The 18,965-nt window shown below is 34.1% G+C and overlaps 1 protein-coding gene across 1 annotated transcript; it reads right to left on the bottom strand.

The window, feature by feature from the left end:
- Positions 1 to 660: 660 nt before the first annotated feature.
- On the bottom strand, positions 661 to 17,065 carry LOC106709976. The gene is made up of 2 exons (XM_014501907.2): positions 16,992 to 17,065; positions 661 to 1,608 (listed from the first exon to the last, which is right to left on the bottom strand). The coding sequence occupies exons 1-2, from the start codon at positions 17,016 to 17,018 to the stop codon at positions 661 to 663; spliced, it is 975 nt and encodes a 324-aa protein (XP_014357393.2). The 5' UTR covers positions 17,019 to 17,065.
- Between the last annotated feature and the right edge of the window lie 1,900 nt (positions 17,066 to 18,965).

The following is an 18,965-nucleotide window of genomic DNA, read 5'->3' as shown; positions in this document are numbered from 1 at the left end:
TTAGGCCATAAAGGGACCCTCTTCATTTTCCTGCAACCATTGGAGTATAGCAGTCTCACACTTTTGGGAACTTAATATATACTGTGACTGATATTCCATAATAGTTACAACTTACAAGTTGTGTGGGCAAAGAAGGTCGTGAAACTCATATTTCGCAAATTAGAAGCAGAGTGATCATTAGCATGAACGCATTATTTATTTTGTTTCTTAACTTGAAGGGATGATTCTCTGAGTGTTAACTTTCAGCTGTGGCCGACCGTTAGATGATAAATTCAGTCATATATCATGTTCTAAATTTTGTAAATAAAAGACAAGGTATTTTAATGTTTATTTTTTATTTTCATCTACAATTTTAATACGTTAATAGATATTTTTTTCATTAACTAGACTTGTGATTAAAAAATAGCGAGTGCTTTTAACAAGATATTTAATTTAACAAAATACGTACATTCATTAAATATTGAATATTGAAGAACTTTTCAATGTCTGTTTCTATTCCTAATTATTTACCAAGTTATTTACATAAACTTGAATATATGCAATCTAGAAATTAAATTAATACGACTAGTGAGGAGTGACTAGTAATTTGTGAATAAACTTTTAAAAAGAACTACGTGACTATATTATATAATTATATGTTTATATCAGAATTTTATTAGCTTAATCAATAATATCTTCATCTAAATCGGAAGAGTCGTCTTTGGTTTCTTCATTGTCATTTAATTTTTGTGGATTCTGATTTTGCGTGTCGTGTAATTTTTCATACAAGCCCTTTAAATTCTTCATTATGTGAGAAGTGCCATTGTTACTACCCGCGTGAACGCTTTGGTCGTAATATTTATTTGATGTATCTGTTTGATCACGAATCGGAACGGAAAAGGCCGAAATATGTCGAGGCCTTTGCCCCAAATCCCTACCTAGTCTCTTATCTGTAACAGACTCATCGTGGCGAGCTTCTTGTGGTAATGTTGTCTCCACTCCTTCAGTGGCTGTACGCTTTCTATCGTAAATATGACCCGAGAAACGTAGATCAATGAAAAAATTTAGTGGATCGACCCCGAATTGGGGATTGTATAGAGGAGGATACCACATAGGAGGAGGAGGGGGTAGGATAAGGTTCGGTGCAGGAACGTTCTCCGGGTTCCTAGTACACGGCGATGGCTTCGGCAATTCCTCGGTTCCGACATCAACGTACGTGGATTGTCTCCCAGGAGGGCCAGGACTGCCGCTAGTCTTTGCGTCTACTTTCGGGGAATGCTTGTCCACTGTGAGTTCTAATGGAACTTCGGGTCTGGGTTCTGGTTCCTTTTTCTCTTCGTCTTGCTTCGGCCACTCCCGTCGCCATTCGGTTTCATTTTCCGCGAAGTATTTATGGGCGCGACGCTTGAAGCGACGGTGGTACTGCTGTGGGCGACAGCCGTGTCTAGCGTTGACAAACGATCTGAGCATTTCGCTAAAGAAGAAAGCATGAGGTTGAAGAGGTAGCGCGCTGTAGAGATATGGTGGAGTAGCTGCCAGGAGACGAGACACAAGTTCCGTGTTTCTGAGTTCTCTGACGTGGGCCTTAGCGGTCTCCGTCGGTTTTTCCTCTTGAACGGAATTCATTTTCTGTAACAAAATTAAAATCTTTTTATTTTTTTCTACTATCTTTATTATTTGAACGTCATCAGGGGCTCGACGCGAAGGAGATGCATTTCATTGAGAGTGCATTCACTTGAATAGGGGTGGCACGAAAGCTTTTTATACGATGCGATTAGAATTTTAGCCGACCAAATTACGACGATATTGGTATATGACCAAAATTATTTTTCTTACTTAATTTCGATATATTTACATACATGTTTTAATAGTAAAAACCGTAAATATATATTTCATTCGAATAACTTTTCTAAAATACCTATATTTTTATAATATCTTCGATTAATGTCGAAATCTTGAATTTCATAAGGTTCATGTTTAATTTAAGCGAGACAAAACTATCAAATATATTTCCCGAAAAAGCAAATTGTTAAAATTCTTAACGATATAAAAATCGTATGGTATAAACGCGCTCCGTGCTTGCACTTAGGCTGAAATAGTCGGTCGGTGATTATGGCCGGCTCTCGCGAACAATACCTTACAGCTATACCTATACTCTTTACAACGCAACTCACTGACTATGCTTTCTATATGGACATGGAAAAATACCTTCGTTATTGATCTGGTGACTTTTTAAATCATTAAAAACGAAGCAAAGCTTTGATTTCAATATAAGTCGGTGCTTTGTACTGAATTCTTTTTCTAAAATTTTAGTTTGTTTTAATATTGTTGTAATCTAACGAATCAGTCAGTCCGAATGAGTCTATGTTCATATAAGCTATATTGTGGGCTGTTATGGTAATCCTATTGTATGCAAATAATTTAAAAATAAATAATAATTTAGTTACAACTCAGAGGCTTTCAATATAAGCGCGTACGTATATATATATATATATATATATATATATATATACTACTAGGTGTCGCCCGCGACTCCGTCCGCGCGGAATTAACAACCGTAATAACTCTTATGAGTTCTTCCAGACTATGTTCTAGATCGGTGCCGAATTTCATCAACATCCGTTGAGCCTTTCCGAAGATACCTTCAAACAAACATCCATCTAAATATTCGCATTTATAATATTAGTAAGTATGAAGATTACCTGCACTTCCTCTTTTGGTATAGATTATTATCGATCGTCGGTTATAAGCTCATTACAATTAAAAAAAAAACTTAAATATATTCAACTCTTAACAAAGCCATGGAAACAAGAGTGGAACCGGTATGTAATGTTTTTGTTTTTAAATCCAATACGATGTGTACGGCAGACTGTATTGATGTCGGGGTACTCAATGTCTGCTGTCGACATCGATTTTTCAGCTCAGCGCTGTTTTATTGCCAATATTCCAATGACTCTGATGTATTCATGTACAGACTGATGGGAAATTGTTTTGACATTTTTTTATACACGCCATTCGCAATTATCTTAAAGATGACTTGAAACGGAGGAAATCTTGTTGAATAACCTGATAGAAGTAGCATATTAAAAATCTAAAATCTTTCGATAAGAAACTAATAAAAAAATAATTAAAAAAGGCTTAACTCACGTATGCATGCTAGACGCGACGCGACTGCGAAGTCTTCAAAATAAAGATGGACCCCCGACGGGTCCGAAACTAATCGGTGCCGTCACCGTACAATCATACATGAGTTAAGCCGTTCTTAATTAATTTATTATTATGTCTCACGAAAATTTTAACAATTGAAGAAACTGATATATGTGCATTGTAGCATATAAAATAAATTTACTACTTTCAAATCTAAGTAACATCAAAATTTAGAGTTAGACAGTATTAAAAGTCAGTAATATTATTAAATAAAAAAACTTGAGAGGTGTCAAAGGACACCCGGATGGAACGAAGTTCCTTTCAATTAATTAGTGAAGGAACCAATGTTTATTCTATGCATAAAAAACTTAAGTCTTCATAAGAAGTACATTTTATTTCTATGAATTTTCGTTATATATTGTCACGTCGTTGCCATGGTGAAGTAGCGCTCATTCGTCGTTAACATACTTACTATAGCAAAAAAGTGTCGTGACAACTTTTCGTAAGAATTTTTTCCGTCTAGCCCCCTTTCACAACGCGCGATAAGGAACTTCGTTCCAATTCGTTCCAATAAATAATCAATGCTTTTGTTTCATTAAACAATTCATCTAGATGTTAAACTATCACGAGAACAAAGATAGTCATACATAGATATAGTAATGAAGGTTCGTCAAATGATAGAAATTAAATGTCACATTAGCATACTATTGAACGAGTTGAGTGAAAACGATACATCGGATTTGCGTGACAATGGGTGGTGTGGGGTGCGGTGGTACACAATAAATTCAGAGTGGCGTATCTCTATTCAAACAGTTGATACGAAGCGTGAAGCGGGATGGAATCTTACGTGCGGCGCGCCGGCAAACATGACGGCTGTACCACCCCAACCTCCCCAATGCCTTTATACAACATTTTTTGACGTACTTACAAATCGCATTACATTAAAATTCGATAAACATTTACTTTTTAAAAATTACCATACACAATTATCTACTTTGTGTATGGTAATTTTTAAAAAGTAAACGTTACTTCTAAAATATTCAATCAATCATTAAATCTTACAGATATCATAAATGCGTGGATGGATGGATGTTTGTTTGTCGGTATCTCCGTAACGGTTCAGCGGATCTTGATGAAATTTGGCATAGAACATAATCTATAAGAACACATAGGATTTTTTTTAATTCCGCACGGACTAGTTAGTAATTTGATAAATATTTTGTATTCTCTTATGCGTTTTTATACTTCAATAAAGAAAAGTAAAAGCTCCCCGTAAGTACTTAGTACTCAACTATTCGCAAAATTATCACCACGGAGGTAGCAACACCAAAAAAATTCACTCGACCATTTTAAAAGAGCATAAAAAATTCAATTAGGCACCCGAACAAGAGCCACGGCAGGGATGTCGAATGCAAAGGAAATTCTATTTTCCTACAAAAATCATAGCATTTTAGACCTTATGTCTGAAACGTAACATGTTGCTGCCATATTCGAAAGAGCGGTCTAATAAAAGCAAAGAGTTTTTGTACTTTTTAAAATTAAAAACGTCTGCGTCCCTTTAGCAGCGTATTGTTAAAGGAGGCCGCAGCGGCAATTTGGCGGTAAATAATATGATTGTGGAGGTGTGCGGCACACGGCGACGAACGTTAATTTCCATATTAAAATCGTCACAAAGGAAGCAGATTCAAAAACGTAGCCGGTGGCGGGCGGCGGCGCACAGATGTCACGGAGCAACGAACGTTTGTTATTTTTAATGTTGCATTTACTGTGTGAAATATCTCACATTTCACTTAATCAATTTTAAATACGGTATTCAGCTTCATGAAATGCGATAGGATTAGAATATCGTAACCTTAGCATTAAAGTATAGAGCAATCCATAAAGCACTTTAGTGGAAAAATTTACGTAACAATACTTAAAAGATTAGTTAACTTAACATTTAGACATAAATCCAAATGTAGAAACTTTTTCTTTGCAATAACATTTTAGACAATTTAAAATAGACAAACGCATAACATTTTTATCATACATACTAGTAGTTAAAAAAAATTAAAAGAAATCCATTAATAAATGTAGTCTATGTCATCCTACTGTAGCTGGTCAATAGTGAAAGAGTTTTTCGAATCGGTTCAGAAGTTTCGGTGTCTATTGAATGCAATCTAACAAATTTTTCCTCTTTTTATTATTAGTATAGATAAAATGTCGCATCCAACATCGCCGTCGCTTCGTACATCGGTAACGTCACAAACAATATTGCGCTCAGATACCGTCGGGGGATGATAATCGCGTCAAAACGCACGTGAAGTGCCGGGGGTGGCGGGGTGGTGCGAGGAGGAGGCGGGGGTGCTAAGCCGCTGACAGCTTTAAAACCTACCCGATTATCCCGCCGAGTGTACTCCACACTGAGAGACAGAGATTTGATTCATGCCTTACTTTGTGTACTCTGATTATAGTTCGCAAACGTGCTGCAATTTTGCATTCATTGTTTTAATTTTATTTTGAAATTTAAAAAGAAGGTTTTCAATGCAGTGCATGCAATTTTACTGAAACGAATGCAGGTTGCTTTCACGCTAGAAAACGGTCATGAATAAACGTCATCTGAAAAAGTTCATAAACAAATTGTAGTAAACAAATGAAAATATCTTACTAGTATTATAAAAGTGTATGTCTAAACATCGCGTATATTCATCTTAATGAATGGATGGATGGATGGATGAATGTTTGTTACAAGGTATCTCCAGAACGGAATCTCGATGAATTTGGTATAGATGTACAACACAGCCTAGAAGAAGACATGGGCTACTAATTAAGATTTTTTTAATTCCGCTCGAACAGAGTTGTGGGCAACAGAAAGATATTCAAAATGTAGTAATCGTAGTCACACAGTCTCTCGATGTCTTTATCTTTGTGATACGAAAAAATTGATTGCAAAAAGAGCACGAACACAGGCAGGCAAAATTACAAGTTCGGCATCACGGCTCACTTAACAGGCGGCTCATTCGACCAGAAATCTGAACGCAGGCAATTTCCTAGCAGATCAACTCGCTCGATAACAACAGTATTAACTCGCAGCGAACGAAAGAACGAATGAGTGAACGTAATGGAGTTTGAATGAACGATAGAATGTCATTTTCGTACTACATTCGCCTGGAACGGATAAATTAATAACAAAATATGTCTACAAATATATTTTGTTTATTTTCGAAATATTTCTCCACTTTTTTATCGTATACTAGCAGTCGCCCGCGACTTCATCAGTGCAGAATTTTAAAAATAAAAGTGGGAATATTAATAGCATAAGTAGCCCGCGTGTATCACCTACCTTACCGTCCAAGTGCCGTCAAAATCGGACTAGCCGTTCCGAAAATAACCCCAACAAGCGCAGCCTTACGGACTGACATACAGACAAAAAAAAATTAAAAATTGATTTTTCGTTGTCAGCAATTTAAATACATCTTGTGTACGAAGTATTTTTTTTACAGACAATCCAATTTTAATAATAATATGTATAGATGTAGTTGTAGTAGTTGATTAAAATAGGATAACAACTTAAATACTAGGATAGGACTTAAATAACATAATTAGGATTGTTTTTGATCAAAATATGTTTATTTAGATCATAAACAATCCTAATTATGTTTATGAACGTAACGTAAACTCATCTCAAATGATGTTTGTCTTCAAACATCTGCTTGATAATTCTTACGTAATTCGTTAGTAAATATTAATTACAATAATATGTATATATATGTACATAACATGATCAACTTAGGATTACATATTTAAAATGTTCTTTTTTGTATAAAATCCTTGCTTTTCTCACACGATCTGTTTCGGTTAATACTATATTTTCTGACATAGTTTTTAACTCACAGCAGCAACATATTATGTGTTTTAAATGTTAACAGTTTATTTTATAAACATAAGGAATGAAAGTAACTAAGTATAATATATAATACATATTACTATGTATTTGCTAATTTTATTTATTAAATTGTCTGAAAACTCACGTCGCTAAAACATTTCAACTATAGCTGAAATTTTATCTTAAAATCTCCATGATGTTTTATATTCAGCACTCTTTTATTTTATTTCCTACGGAGCCTTCCGTTGCCTAATAAAAGCCTTATCGTATCGCGCTGTAACAATAGCAAACTGTCGTCTACATTACGTCAAAGCAGGGAACATGAAGCTGAGAAAATTTATAGATGTGCTAAGCGCACATACACAAAAGACGTTAAGTAATTTTATAGTCATCATTTAATTGCATTGTATTCCCAAATTAGAATTATTCTAATAACATTAGTCCCATTTTAAATACTGTAGTAGAATGTGATAAAGGGTTAAAAACACTGGGCAACCTAAATTCTCAGACATCCTATTGGATAACGTAACAGCATATAAATTATACTTAATTTAATATTGAACAAAATGTCATATCTATTTTATAAACGAAATCATGATTCTTGACATTGTTATTCATAACTACGCGGCGGAATTTCTTTGTCTATTCGGAGTTTACTACGCGCGGCGCTACAATATGTCGTAGACATTCTACGACGTGAACGCTGTAGGAAACGTAGTCAACACTTGATACGACGACGGTCCTACGTAACGTACTAGTTTACTTAAAATTATTACTTTTAACACGTTCTCTGCCAACGCGGTCAGTGCTGACCGTCAGTGTAGTTTCCCCTTAGGCTGATTAAAAATCATAAAACGTTTTTAAATCAAATATTAAAAATTCAATTTATCAGTTATTTTACAGCACTCTGTTATTTATTTTAATTATGTAAAAAATGTAAAAGTAAAACTAAAGCTATATTAAAATTACGAAAGAAAATATACATTAAAATTCAAGCTGTAAATGATGGAAGACACGTCACTGAGAGCTGTGAGTGTGTTTGCTTGTAACAGTCGATCAGCCACCACTCCGACATACGATACGCCCGATCTGTGAATACATACCGGAAAAGTATGTCTGTAGGGTTGACATAATATACTCTTATTTAAAATTACAGACTATAGAAAACTTCTATCTGCATATTATTGATGCAATAAGGAAAATTTTAAAGATATAAAAATGTAACAATTGAAACGGATTTGATCCAATAATGTAAAAATACTTTTTTTATTTAGGGCTCGCAACTATTGGTCTGATTTAATTCATCCTTTTTCAATCAGCAAATTTTTTATATAAATTTTAGGCAAACAAATTTTTTATATAGTTAAATATTTAAATTAACACAAGCGATGCCGGATACTACAACTAGTTAACAGATACGTTTGCTCTTATTAAATGTAAAGGAAGGGATACAGACTCTAGTCTGAGACTAAATCCGTTAAATCTAATGAGCAAACAGTAGGCGAACGAAATTGAGTCTTGTGTTTGCTTTAGGGGACTTACCTTGCATACGTCAACATCGGTCCGACGACATCCCTTCGTCAAATGCAAAATGTAAAATAAAACCAAAAATATTAAACTTAACGTGGAAATTATTAAAATTTTCCACTTGACAATGATTTATGTATTACTGATAGAAGTTCCCATTTTTTTAATGTATCATTGTCCCGTAATTAATAAACAAATATACTCCGTGTAAATAGAAATATTCTTGTAAGGGTTTCGAGTGTGAGGGCATTTTCAGTGGCACGAACGCTAAGGGTCTAATAGTTTAGGATACTAGATTGCAAAACATACAGTCGAAAGTTCTAATCAGTCTAAACTATTGTGACAATTGAACGATAAAAACACCAACAACATAGAGTGTCTAAGTCTATCCATATCGCCCTACGTCCAGGTCTAGATGCGAAAAAAATCTAAATCTAAAAAACTTCTTTATCACACACAACTTATTAGAATACGTACATCAATTTATTTTAACACATGCAAATCAAATTCATGGGGAATTTTAAATAATTTACCCACTTCAATTTAAATCTACGTACTCCCTTTTCAATTTATCTCGTACGTATAGCTTCACAATTCCCGGTAGATCTGGCGACAATGGACCGACGCGGGAAACGGCCTCAAGTCTATTGTTTTCACCCGACGCGGACAAGCTTTAAAATACTATATGACTGAATGTTGTATAGGTGTAACTGTGGACTCATTTTCGCGTAACATACTAACCAGAATCTAAAGCATAGTACAGAAAATCCCGTACAAAATTATCTCAGTTTTTTTCAAGAGGAATGTAAGAAATGCCATCACATTTCTTTACAAATGTTTTCGCTATGGAAACCTACGTTAATGTTTTACATTCCTATCTGTATCCATAACACACAAACACATCCCCTTTATTGAACAATTCATATCACGCGCTCGTCAAACGCAAGTATACTGAATGTATACATAAATACATACATTAAATCAGTTTCAGCGAGGCGTCTTCAAACAACGTATTCGTAAGTGCCATCTCAGAGTTGATGAGCGCGTTATGGACTCGTTAAAATTACAAATTAACGAGGTATGTTGTTATTAATAATGTCATAGAATACTTTGATTACTCTACAATATATCTGAAATATTATAACATAAAGGCATCATAATTACTATGAAATATTTAGTAAATTTCGTACTGACAACATGCAAAATAAAGTCACTTGAAGGAATAGTGAAAACAACAGATATTCAGTAACTCTCTATACTTATTTTATAACGCAAGAACTATAGTTACATTAATAATACCTAGTTTGTGAAAACGAAAACTGTGTAAAATGAAAACTTAAAAAAAATAAAAGTTTCATTTCCATTGCATATCTCAACCTGGTGTTTTGTACCAAGCTCAATTTTTTTTCTCCAGAATTTTTTAATATGACTAGGTTACTTGTAATGTTTCATATGACTTACTTCCTTGAGTACTTAATAATCCTCGGCGTATATTATACACCCTTTATTCCTCTCCCCATTATCCGACCGCAAAATTAATTCCGATACGAATCTTGAATTCAAACAATAAGAGCGATGACAAACCGGGAATACCTTCAGATCTCATCTCTAAATATTCCGACGAAATCTTAATCCATCCGACAACCACCCTCTGCGCCCGCACCGCACTCCGCTACCCTTTGTCTACTACTAAGACCCCTTTTCCACCAAGCAATTAACCGCCCATCTATATCCGCACGCGACTTTTACATTTTTTTCAATCGAATCGAAGGCTCAAATTAAGTAAACAGGGCAACGTCAAATTCAATACAATTTCAGTAAATTTTTGAAAATCGAGGGATATGATGAAGTGTTCTTATGTAATAAATAATTAGAGTAGCTAATGTTATAAAGTTATGAGAGATTTTTTGTCACCTAAAATATTTAAAGATTTGAAGTTTTAGCGACAAATTTACAGTTTTTCAATGGTGAATACATTTCGAATTTGGTATGGGACGAAACATATTTGAATGTCTGCTGCGCGTAACCAATCGCACGCGACGTGTTGCTTAGTGGAAAACGGATCTAATAACGAAATTGTAAGTCAGTGGCAGACATCTCATAGAATTAATGTAATGGGCGCCTTCTCTTAAAGTGATTCTGAGTGCCCAAAGCTATGGGGCGGGGTGAATGATAAATGCTATGCAAGATTCTGATAGTTTTGACAAAGTTCGAAATCTATTTTGAATATTAAAAATCTATAAAGTTACTCGTATTAGTAATTTTTCATTCAGCAAATTAAAAAAGTTAAAAAAGAAACTAATTACTTCTATCTTATTATATTATCTTACGTTATACTGTTAAAGTATACTTTAAAATAAAGTATTTAAAATCCCTTAAAATTATTTGCTGACTTAAAAAAAATATTAGGATTACGTAAAATATTGAAACATAAATCCAAAATATACATTCAACAAGTAGTCTTTGTTCACTCATAAAACCTCCCCTTCCAAGGAAAATAATCAACCCTTCCCTGCTCAGAACTCGTCGTCAAGAATTTATTGCACGGCTATAAATATTAAAAAGTTGAGCGCATAAATCTTTGAGTTTTATTAATAATACGAAGCGAACAGCTAAGTTACAGACGTCACTTGCGAAAGCAATATGCTTGGAGTATACCTTCGTCACTGTGAATTTATTGTAGTAGTACCTAGTGATATTTAAAATCTTAGTACATTTCAAGATTAATGGAAGGAACAGTATTTGTACAAATTGTGCTTTTATTTGGCAACAAATATCGTTATACCTGTCGCCTTTTTAATCCTGGACTTGCACTTTTATCGGTCTTGTGACCATCGGATATGGAAAGTAAATGTTAAAATGGAGATCGGCTCATAAGAAGATAATGATAGTTATACTTCATTTGCCAAAAAAGAACGTACAATTGGCTAAAACAAGATATCAAAAGACGTTTAAGATTGTTGATAAAACTCCACGCAATTCATAAACCTTTAAAAAAGGGACGTTATTTTCAATAAGTTCACAAATATCAAACCCCCAAAGGATTACGCACAGTTAGGGAGACCGTTAATAATAGCGGGAAGCGGTGAGCGGGTATTCAAACAAAAATTCAATCCCGAAATGATTGGCGCACCACAAAAGACACCATTAGCGGACAAACTTCGCGGGTGGTAGCGAATTACCTAAAAGTCTACGGAGAGTCTCCATGGAAATCAGAACGATGGCGAGTTTTGATTAATTAGCGCTATTCTTTCCTCGTTGCGACGACAAGAAGCGACGCCAGTAATCCCTCCAAAACAATATGGCGCGCACCGACATTTTATATTGAGACATATCCGGTTGCCGTCTTGAGGGATCGACTTTGCCTTTGCAAGTTGAAAGTAATATTTTATGCTTTAATTACAGTTTTATAATTATACTTGATTTAAAAAAGACGTTCATATTTATTCTAACTTTATTAATCACTAGCTGTCGCTTGCGACTCCGTCCGCGCGGAATAAAATAAAAGTTAATTAGTAGGCTATGTGTTCTTCCAGACTATATTCTACATCTGTACCAATTTCCATCGAGGTCCATTGAGCCGTTCTGCAGATACCTTCTAACAAACATCCATCCATCGACGCATCCATCTAAACATTCGAATTTATAATATTAGTAAAATTAAGAAAAATTGCGAGTGCCGCCCAACGACTTCACCTCGCAAGGGATAAACAGAAATATGGAGAACTGACCGTCATCCTTCGCTAGTCGGAGAGGCACCTCAAGAAGAAGAAGAAGCAATAGGTCTGTTATAATGTGCAAATTGACGTTTTGAACAACGGAAGCCTCTAATGACTAGGAAAAATACATATTATTTTCACATATTTATTGACGTTATTTTAAAAGCTGCCAAAAAACATTGTACACCATCAATAATTTGATTTTTAAAATGTGAATTCTATAAGTAATTATTCTTTCATTTTAACATAAAGTTAGGATTCTTAATAAATTCTTGAGCAGTAAAATGGTACGAAAGAAGCTACTAATTTGAGTTTTATTTGTTTCAAATGGAGGGGAAGGCACAGTCTCGATTGCCTCCGACTTTGACGACGAGACATTTTCGAGATGTCCAATTAATTCTCGTCAGTTTCGACAAGAATCATTTTAAAATTCATTCAAATATTAATAATTGATTTGGGTTTTGTAAATATGCATTTTGTTGATTCTCCCCGTATCTTACTTCTTACTTAATGTTATAAATGCGATAAGACTTAACAGATCTCAGTAAAATTTGGCATAGATATAGAACATAATCTGGAATAACACAGTAGGCTACCACATAAGTTTTTTTTAAATACCGCGCCTACAGAGTCGCGGGTAAAAGCTGGTCATAGATAATAAAGAATAGCTTCATGTTTTGATTTTTTTATCTAACCTACTTGAAAAAAACCTTTTTTTTGGATTGTAGAATAAATCTGTCCATTGTTAGTGATGAAATTTTTAGTATCCTTTTTTTATTACATTTTTCTTATCTATCTATTTCTATCTATATCTATATATATAAAAGAAAGTTGTGTTAGTTACACCATTTATAACTCAAGAATGGCTGAATCGATTTGTCTGAAAATTGGTAGGCAGGTAGCTTAGAACCAGGAAAAGGACATAGGATAAGTTTTACCCCGTTTTCTATTTTTTTTTATTCCGCGCGGACGGAGTCGCGGGTAAAAGCTAGTACCTATATAAAAGAAAGTAGTGTTAGTTACACTATTTATAACTCAAGAATGGCTGAATCGATTTGACTGAAAATTGGTGGGCAGGTAGCTTAGAACCAGGAAACGGACATAGGATAATTTTTACCCCGTTTTCTATTGTTTATTCCGCGCAGACGGAGTCGCGGGTAAAAGCTAGTCCTTTATAAAAGTCATTTTTTGCCGAACATTAGTTTTACACACTTGAATACAATCAACATTGAAATGAAAACTTAACATTGAAATTATTCAAAACCAAAAAAAAATTACTTATAAATTACATAAAACAAAAAATCGATGTTGCACTCGTGTCGCTAACCTGACACCTCGACTACCATACAATTACAATACGACGCAATAACTCTCATTTGTCGAATGAAATTATCGGTTAGAGGACGAAACAGTCGATGTACGTCATAGGGTGAAATGACGTCCCTCACTCTGTTGTAATGATATTAGCACGTAACCTCACATTACACGGAATGGGGTGACTGTTGTGCATCCCCTCCCTCAACAAGTCATATATTAATATTTAAACTGTGACAATTTTATTGTGAACCAATCTAAATTTTATATTACCAAAGTCAGATTTTTTTTTTAGTTGACACCATATAGTTAAAAACAGTTTTACAAAATATCCGTAAGAAACTGTGCAGCTAATTTTTTTTTCTATTTTTTTTTCTTTAGAAAGAAAATTGTTATAGAAATCAAAATATTAGCCTTCTCATAATACTGTGTATAACCAAATAAGTATATGTGGCCTGATGAGAGAGGCGCTGCTATCCCAGTCATACTGCTGCTTCTGTCATAAAATATATAAAACAACATAAAAATACCATAAAAGAAAACATGACAGATACAGTAACCATTATTATTGCATCAAAAGCGAGAGATGACTATTTTTTTGTATATTAATTTCGGCATATCCACGATAATGTAAACTGCTTTATAAATATAGATTTACTTTACTTACCGTGGGTTTCTGAGCAGAAAACCTCCGTTACAAAACATATTGCTATATGTGTTGTCAAAGATAATGACAGGGATGACGATGACTATATGTTTTAAACGGAAATTTTGGTCTCAGAAATCCACGGTAATCTTTATACTCTATAACAAAAGAAATCGTGTAGCTTTTACAGTGGATTTTTAAAGAGGGTAAAAAGGTATTAAAAATGTATCCACGTTGCGGGGGACAATTTTTTCGCTAAATGCCACAGAAGTGATTCGCGCCACGAAATTGTTACCGATTAGTAACGCTAGAAGTTGACAAATGTCAAGCTGTCGACATGTAATTTAGGTATTTTTTTACGAATTACTTGTAATACTATGAGTTTACACTGTAAATACATGTACAACAATATATTATCTCAGTTTTATCTAGAAGGATAAAGAACTTGGGAAAGATATATAAAATTTTCGCGCGAAGTTAGAAATTAGAGGTGTGTGAATAATTCGAACTTACGAATTATTCTTTCCGAATCGAATTCGATGACGAAACTCGAAAGTTCCCAAAATTTTCGAGAAAAAATTCGAATAACAATATTCCATTCGATTCTAACAATGTCACAAACTTGATTTAAAAGCTGTATATGAAATAAAAATAGCAAACAAGACATCTGCAGGAATATCATGTTGCAGTGTCAGGGAACATCGGCCTTGTCATTGTTCTGTCACACACAGATAAAGATTCCATTCAAACAAAAAGGGCAAGAGCAGGCATAGCTTTTCTGCCTATCATTTAGTATTTAGAAATGTAATTTTAATCTTAAAAGAAATCTATTAAAAACAAATTATACAATGTTTAGGCAAACCTGTTAAAAAAACTCGCCCCTATTAAAGATATCCTTCTGCAGAAATTATCGGTATTACGATAATTTTTAATGTTTTTATCCGACTGTTAGAAAGGTAATTTTCACATCTATGTACATTCTATTCTGACCGTCTATAGACGTCTACATTCGAATGATTAGTAGTGTAAAAATCAATGGATATTTCGATTCGTATTTTTCGAAGCATTATTACTTTAGCCTGGCTCCATTAGTACTGAATGTACGCGACCTTTTACTAGCTATTTTTTCGATTAGAAACTTTTATTTGGAGCGTCCTTAAAGTTGTAATTTCCAATTTTCAAGTAATCACTTTACATAAATACAACTCAAACCAACAAAAGAGTGTTACGGAGACACTCGAGAAAATGGGAAAAAAATTAAAAAGTAATAAAAATACAAATGAGCCGCTTTCAATCATCCCCCTGACAACAACGCGGGGTAGGGAGCACGCGGGGGAGGGGCCGACGTCACATGAGATTAAAAAGTTTGACGAGCTCTCCCACGGAAATTAGCATATTGCTCCTGCGCTTTATTAACATACCGCCTACTCTAGTTTAAATCATTCCTACACAATACTTGCCAGAGAGCCAACAGAGGGCCGAAATTGCGAGAAAGTATTCTTAACGTCATTGAGAAATTTTTTATTATATTTGTACAGCGAATAAAGTACAATCTTGATCATATTTTACCATGATGTTAGGAAAACGCGAAATATCATTAAAATTCCTGATAAACCCTCTGAAATCTATATATATAAAAGAAAGTTGTGTTTGTTACACCATTTATAACTAAAGAACGGCTGAATCGATTTCACTGAAAATTGGTGGGCAGGTAGCTTAGAACCAGGAAAAGGACATAGGATAACTTTTACCCCATTTTCTATTTTTTATTCCGCGCGGACGGAGTCGCGGGTAAAAGCTAGTATTTTCATAAGCTGAAAAGATATTTAAACGTTTTTTGCTATCGAATCATAACTAAAGGTAAACAACGACGTGCCGTTAGCGAAAATGATATTTTTCAAAAGTACAAAAACATTACCTCACATAAAAACAGAAATATCACAGCTGCGACTAAAATTTAATTGCGTCGTCCCTTTTCCACAGGAAAATTCAATAAACCAGGACCGCACTGTAATCTATTTATAAAAAACTGACAGATCAATCTAGATTTATAATATTCATGAAAGGGGTTAAATTTATCCTATAGATACATGTACAATTAGTGAGTGATTACTGATTGGTCAATTGTATTATATTGTACAATTAATGATTGGTCGAAATTCGAACATAATTCATAATCAATTTATTTTTTATTTTTTATTAAACAGCATTTCTTAATTTTATATGTGTCAAGTTTCGTGTTTGCGCAGTTTTCAGGTAACAACATTATAATATAATAGTAGTCGCACTAGAAGTAAAAACAATATCTAATAATAAATATAACCTTTGTCACCCGGAGTGTAGCTTCTCAGCAGTGAAAGATTTTTTCAAATCGGTTTAGTAGTTTCGGAGCCTATTCGATGCAAACCAACAATCAAATCTTACTTCTTTAAAAAGTAAGTATAGATAATACAACCAATTTTAACAAACCCACCAACAAGATAAAAATAAAATAAGAGAATAAGAGTATAGCGTATAAGAATTACCTTTAGGAGATGATACACCGGGCGCTCATTGTATTCTATACTTCTAGATTCTTACAAATAAACACTAGTTGGCATGTAAACCGATCAATTAGAATTTTTGATATTCAATGATTCTCAAAGCGCGCGTTTGAAAAATACGCGCTTCACCTAGTTTTTTAACAATTTTTTTTAGTTTCTAATATAACAGACATATGTCTATTCTTTTAAATTATTTTCAAAAAAAATGTGTTGTCAATTATAAGTTAAAAGTTATAAAAATGAATACATACCGTTTCTTTCAAACAACGATCTTCCATGTAAAGTACGATTAACGCCACATGTTGATGCACACGTCCTTCTCCCGCTGAAGTTGGTTTTGGACTGAATAAGAATGAGGTTGTTGGCGCCCGCCCAGCGCGATGGGCGGGGCGTTCGCTGGGCGTGGCTGCCGGCAGCAAATCGCCTTCAGATTTACACTTCTTTTGCTTGTAAGATGCTGCGAGTAGCCGAGATTAACAAAGCCTCGAGTAAAGTCGTCATTCCTTTACTCGGTATTTTGATAGTATGATATGACTACTAAGTGTAGGGTGACCAACTGGCCAGTGTCTCGGTTGATTCTTGAAGAAATTTTTAGTTGAACAACAACTATAACAACAACAATAGGCACAAAGAATGTACTGGCTGGTCAACCCTGCATTTCTTTGCAGCCGACGAAACAAATGTTGGTTAAATCCAAGAGGACTTAGGGTCCTTCAAGAAGCGAGCGTATCACCATCTCAAAGGCCGGCAACGCATCTGCGATTCCTCTGGTATTGCAGATGTCCATGGGCGTCGATGAACACCTTGGTGTTCCCGCTGCTCGTTTGCCCCCTTCTCTTATAAAAAAAAGGTCACAAGCTACAAGCTAGGTACTTAGGTTTACGTTTATATTCAATTTTACTTATCTCATTATTTCCCCGTACTGATAGTGAAGAGATAGGCCGTGAATTACGAATTCAACGTATTTGTATTTAATACATTTACAATATGTTTTTATCCAAGTGTTTCGTCTGTAAAACGAACGTAAGATGTTTCAAATCTGCTACACACGTTCAGTTTTAAGTGAAAAGTTAAAACTTACATTTAGGAATAATTTTAGCTCAGTTAAACTACATAGGTGGCAGTTTCGCCTCCACACGTTATAAGTTACAACTATCTCTATACAATCCGACTGTTCAGTTACAAGTGAAGGTGTGGCGGTGTAGCTACTTAGATCACAGGAAACAATTTCTTTTCTTTTCTTTTCTTTTCTTCTAATCTACCTATTTTGATTATTCTTAGCAAATATTTTTCGTTAGTTGTATTCACGTAGTTGTCAAAATAAAAGTCAATTATTTTTTTTTATTAAGGCATTGGATCAATTAAATTGGTTGCCAGAAAGGTTGCCAGATCCAACGAATAGCTTCTAGGTAAATAAAAAGTTATTTCTACTACTAGTGATGTATTAGTAATATATACATAATCAATTGTAATCATTCCAAGATGATTTAAACATACAACTTTTAAATTATAACAAAGCAGTTCATATAGCTACTTTATTAATCCTACTTAAATGATATTACTACTAACTAGACTTTGTCCACGTCTTTGTTCACGTGAAATTAAAAAAAATAATAATAAATAATCTAAATAATATAGTACCCAATGCGCTATTACAGAGAGTACCTAATCTAAGTGCCAAATTTCATCCAGATTCGTTTAGCCGTTTTGGAGTTACCTGCTAACAAACATCCACCCATCTAAACTTTGGCATTTATAATTTACTAACATTTTACTATGGCTAAGAAGAAGAAGATTTTCGTAAGCATCATTACGGTTTGAGACTTTTACTTTATTCCCCAATTCTTCAAAAGTTTAGTGGGAAGTTAATTTAACTTGTCTATTATAAGCTGTTTCCACTTATCAAAGAATATATTGTCAACAATTATATTCTCATTTAAAAAGTAAATATAACATAACTCTTCAATAATACTTCAATACAAGTTTCAACGCTGAATAATTTCACGCTATAGATAATTCTTTTAACAACTTACTTTACGGGCAAGTATCATTGTAAATGAACTTCTGCAAATAACTAATATGAAGTATGAAGACTACGAGTTTCCATTGTCTAAACGCTTTTATAAAAACAGATAGCCGTCCCAATCTTTATGGTTTACATCTTTGAAAAAAAAAGAGACAGAAATGTGTTTCAATTTAAATGTCACGACAGTCAAATTTTGAGT

The sequence above is a fragment of the Papilio machaon genome, chromosome 20, assembly GCF_912999745.1.
Source record: "Papilio machaon chromosome 20, ilPapMach1.1, whole genome shotgun sequence".
Taxonomy (NCBI): Eukaryota; Metazoa; Arthropoda; class Insecta; order Lepidoptera; family Papilionidae; genus Papilio; species Papilio machaon.
This window is presented reverse-complemented; position numbering and strand designations above follow the sequence as displayed.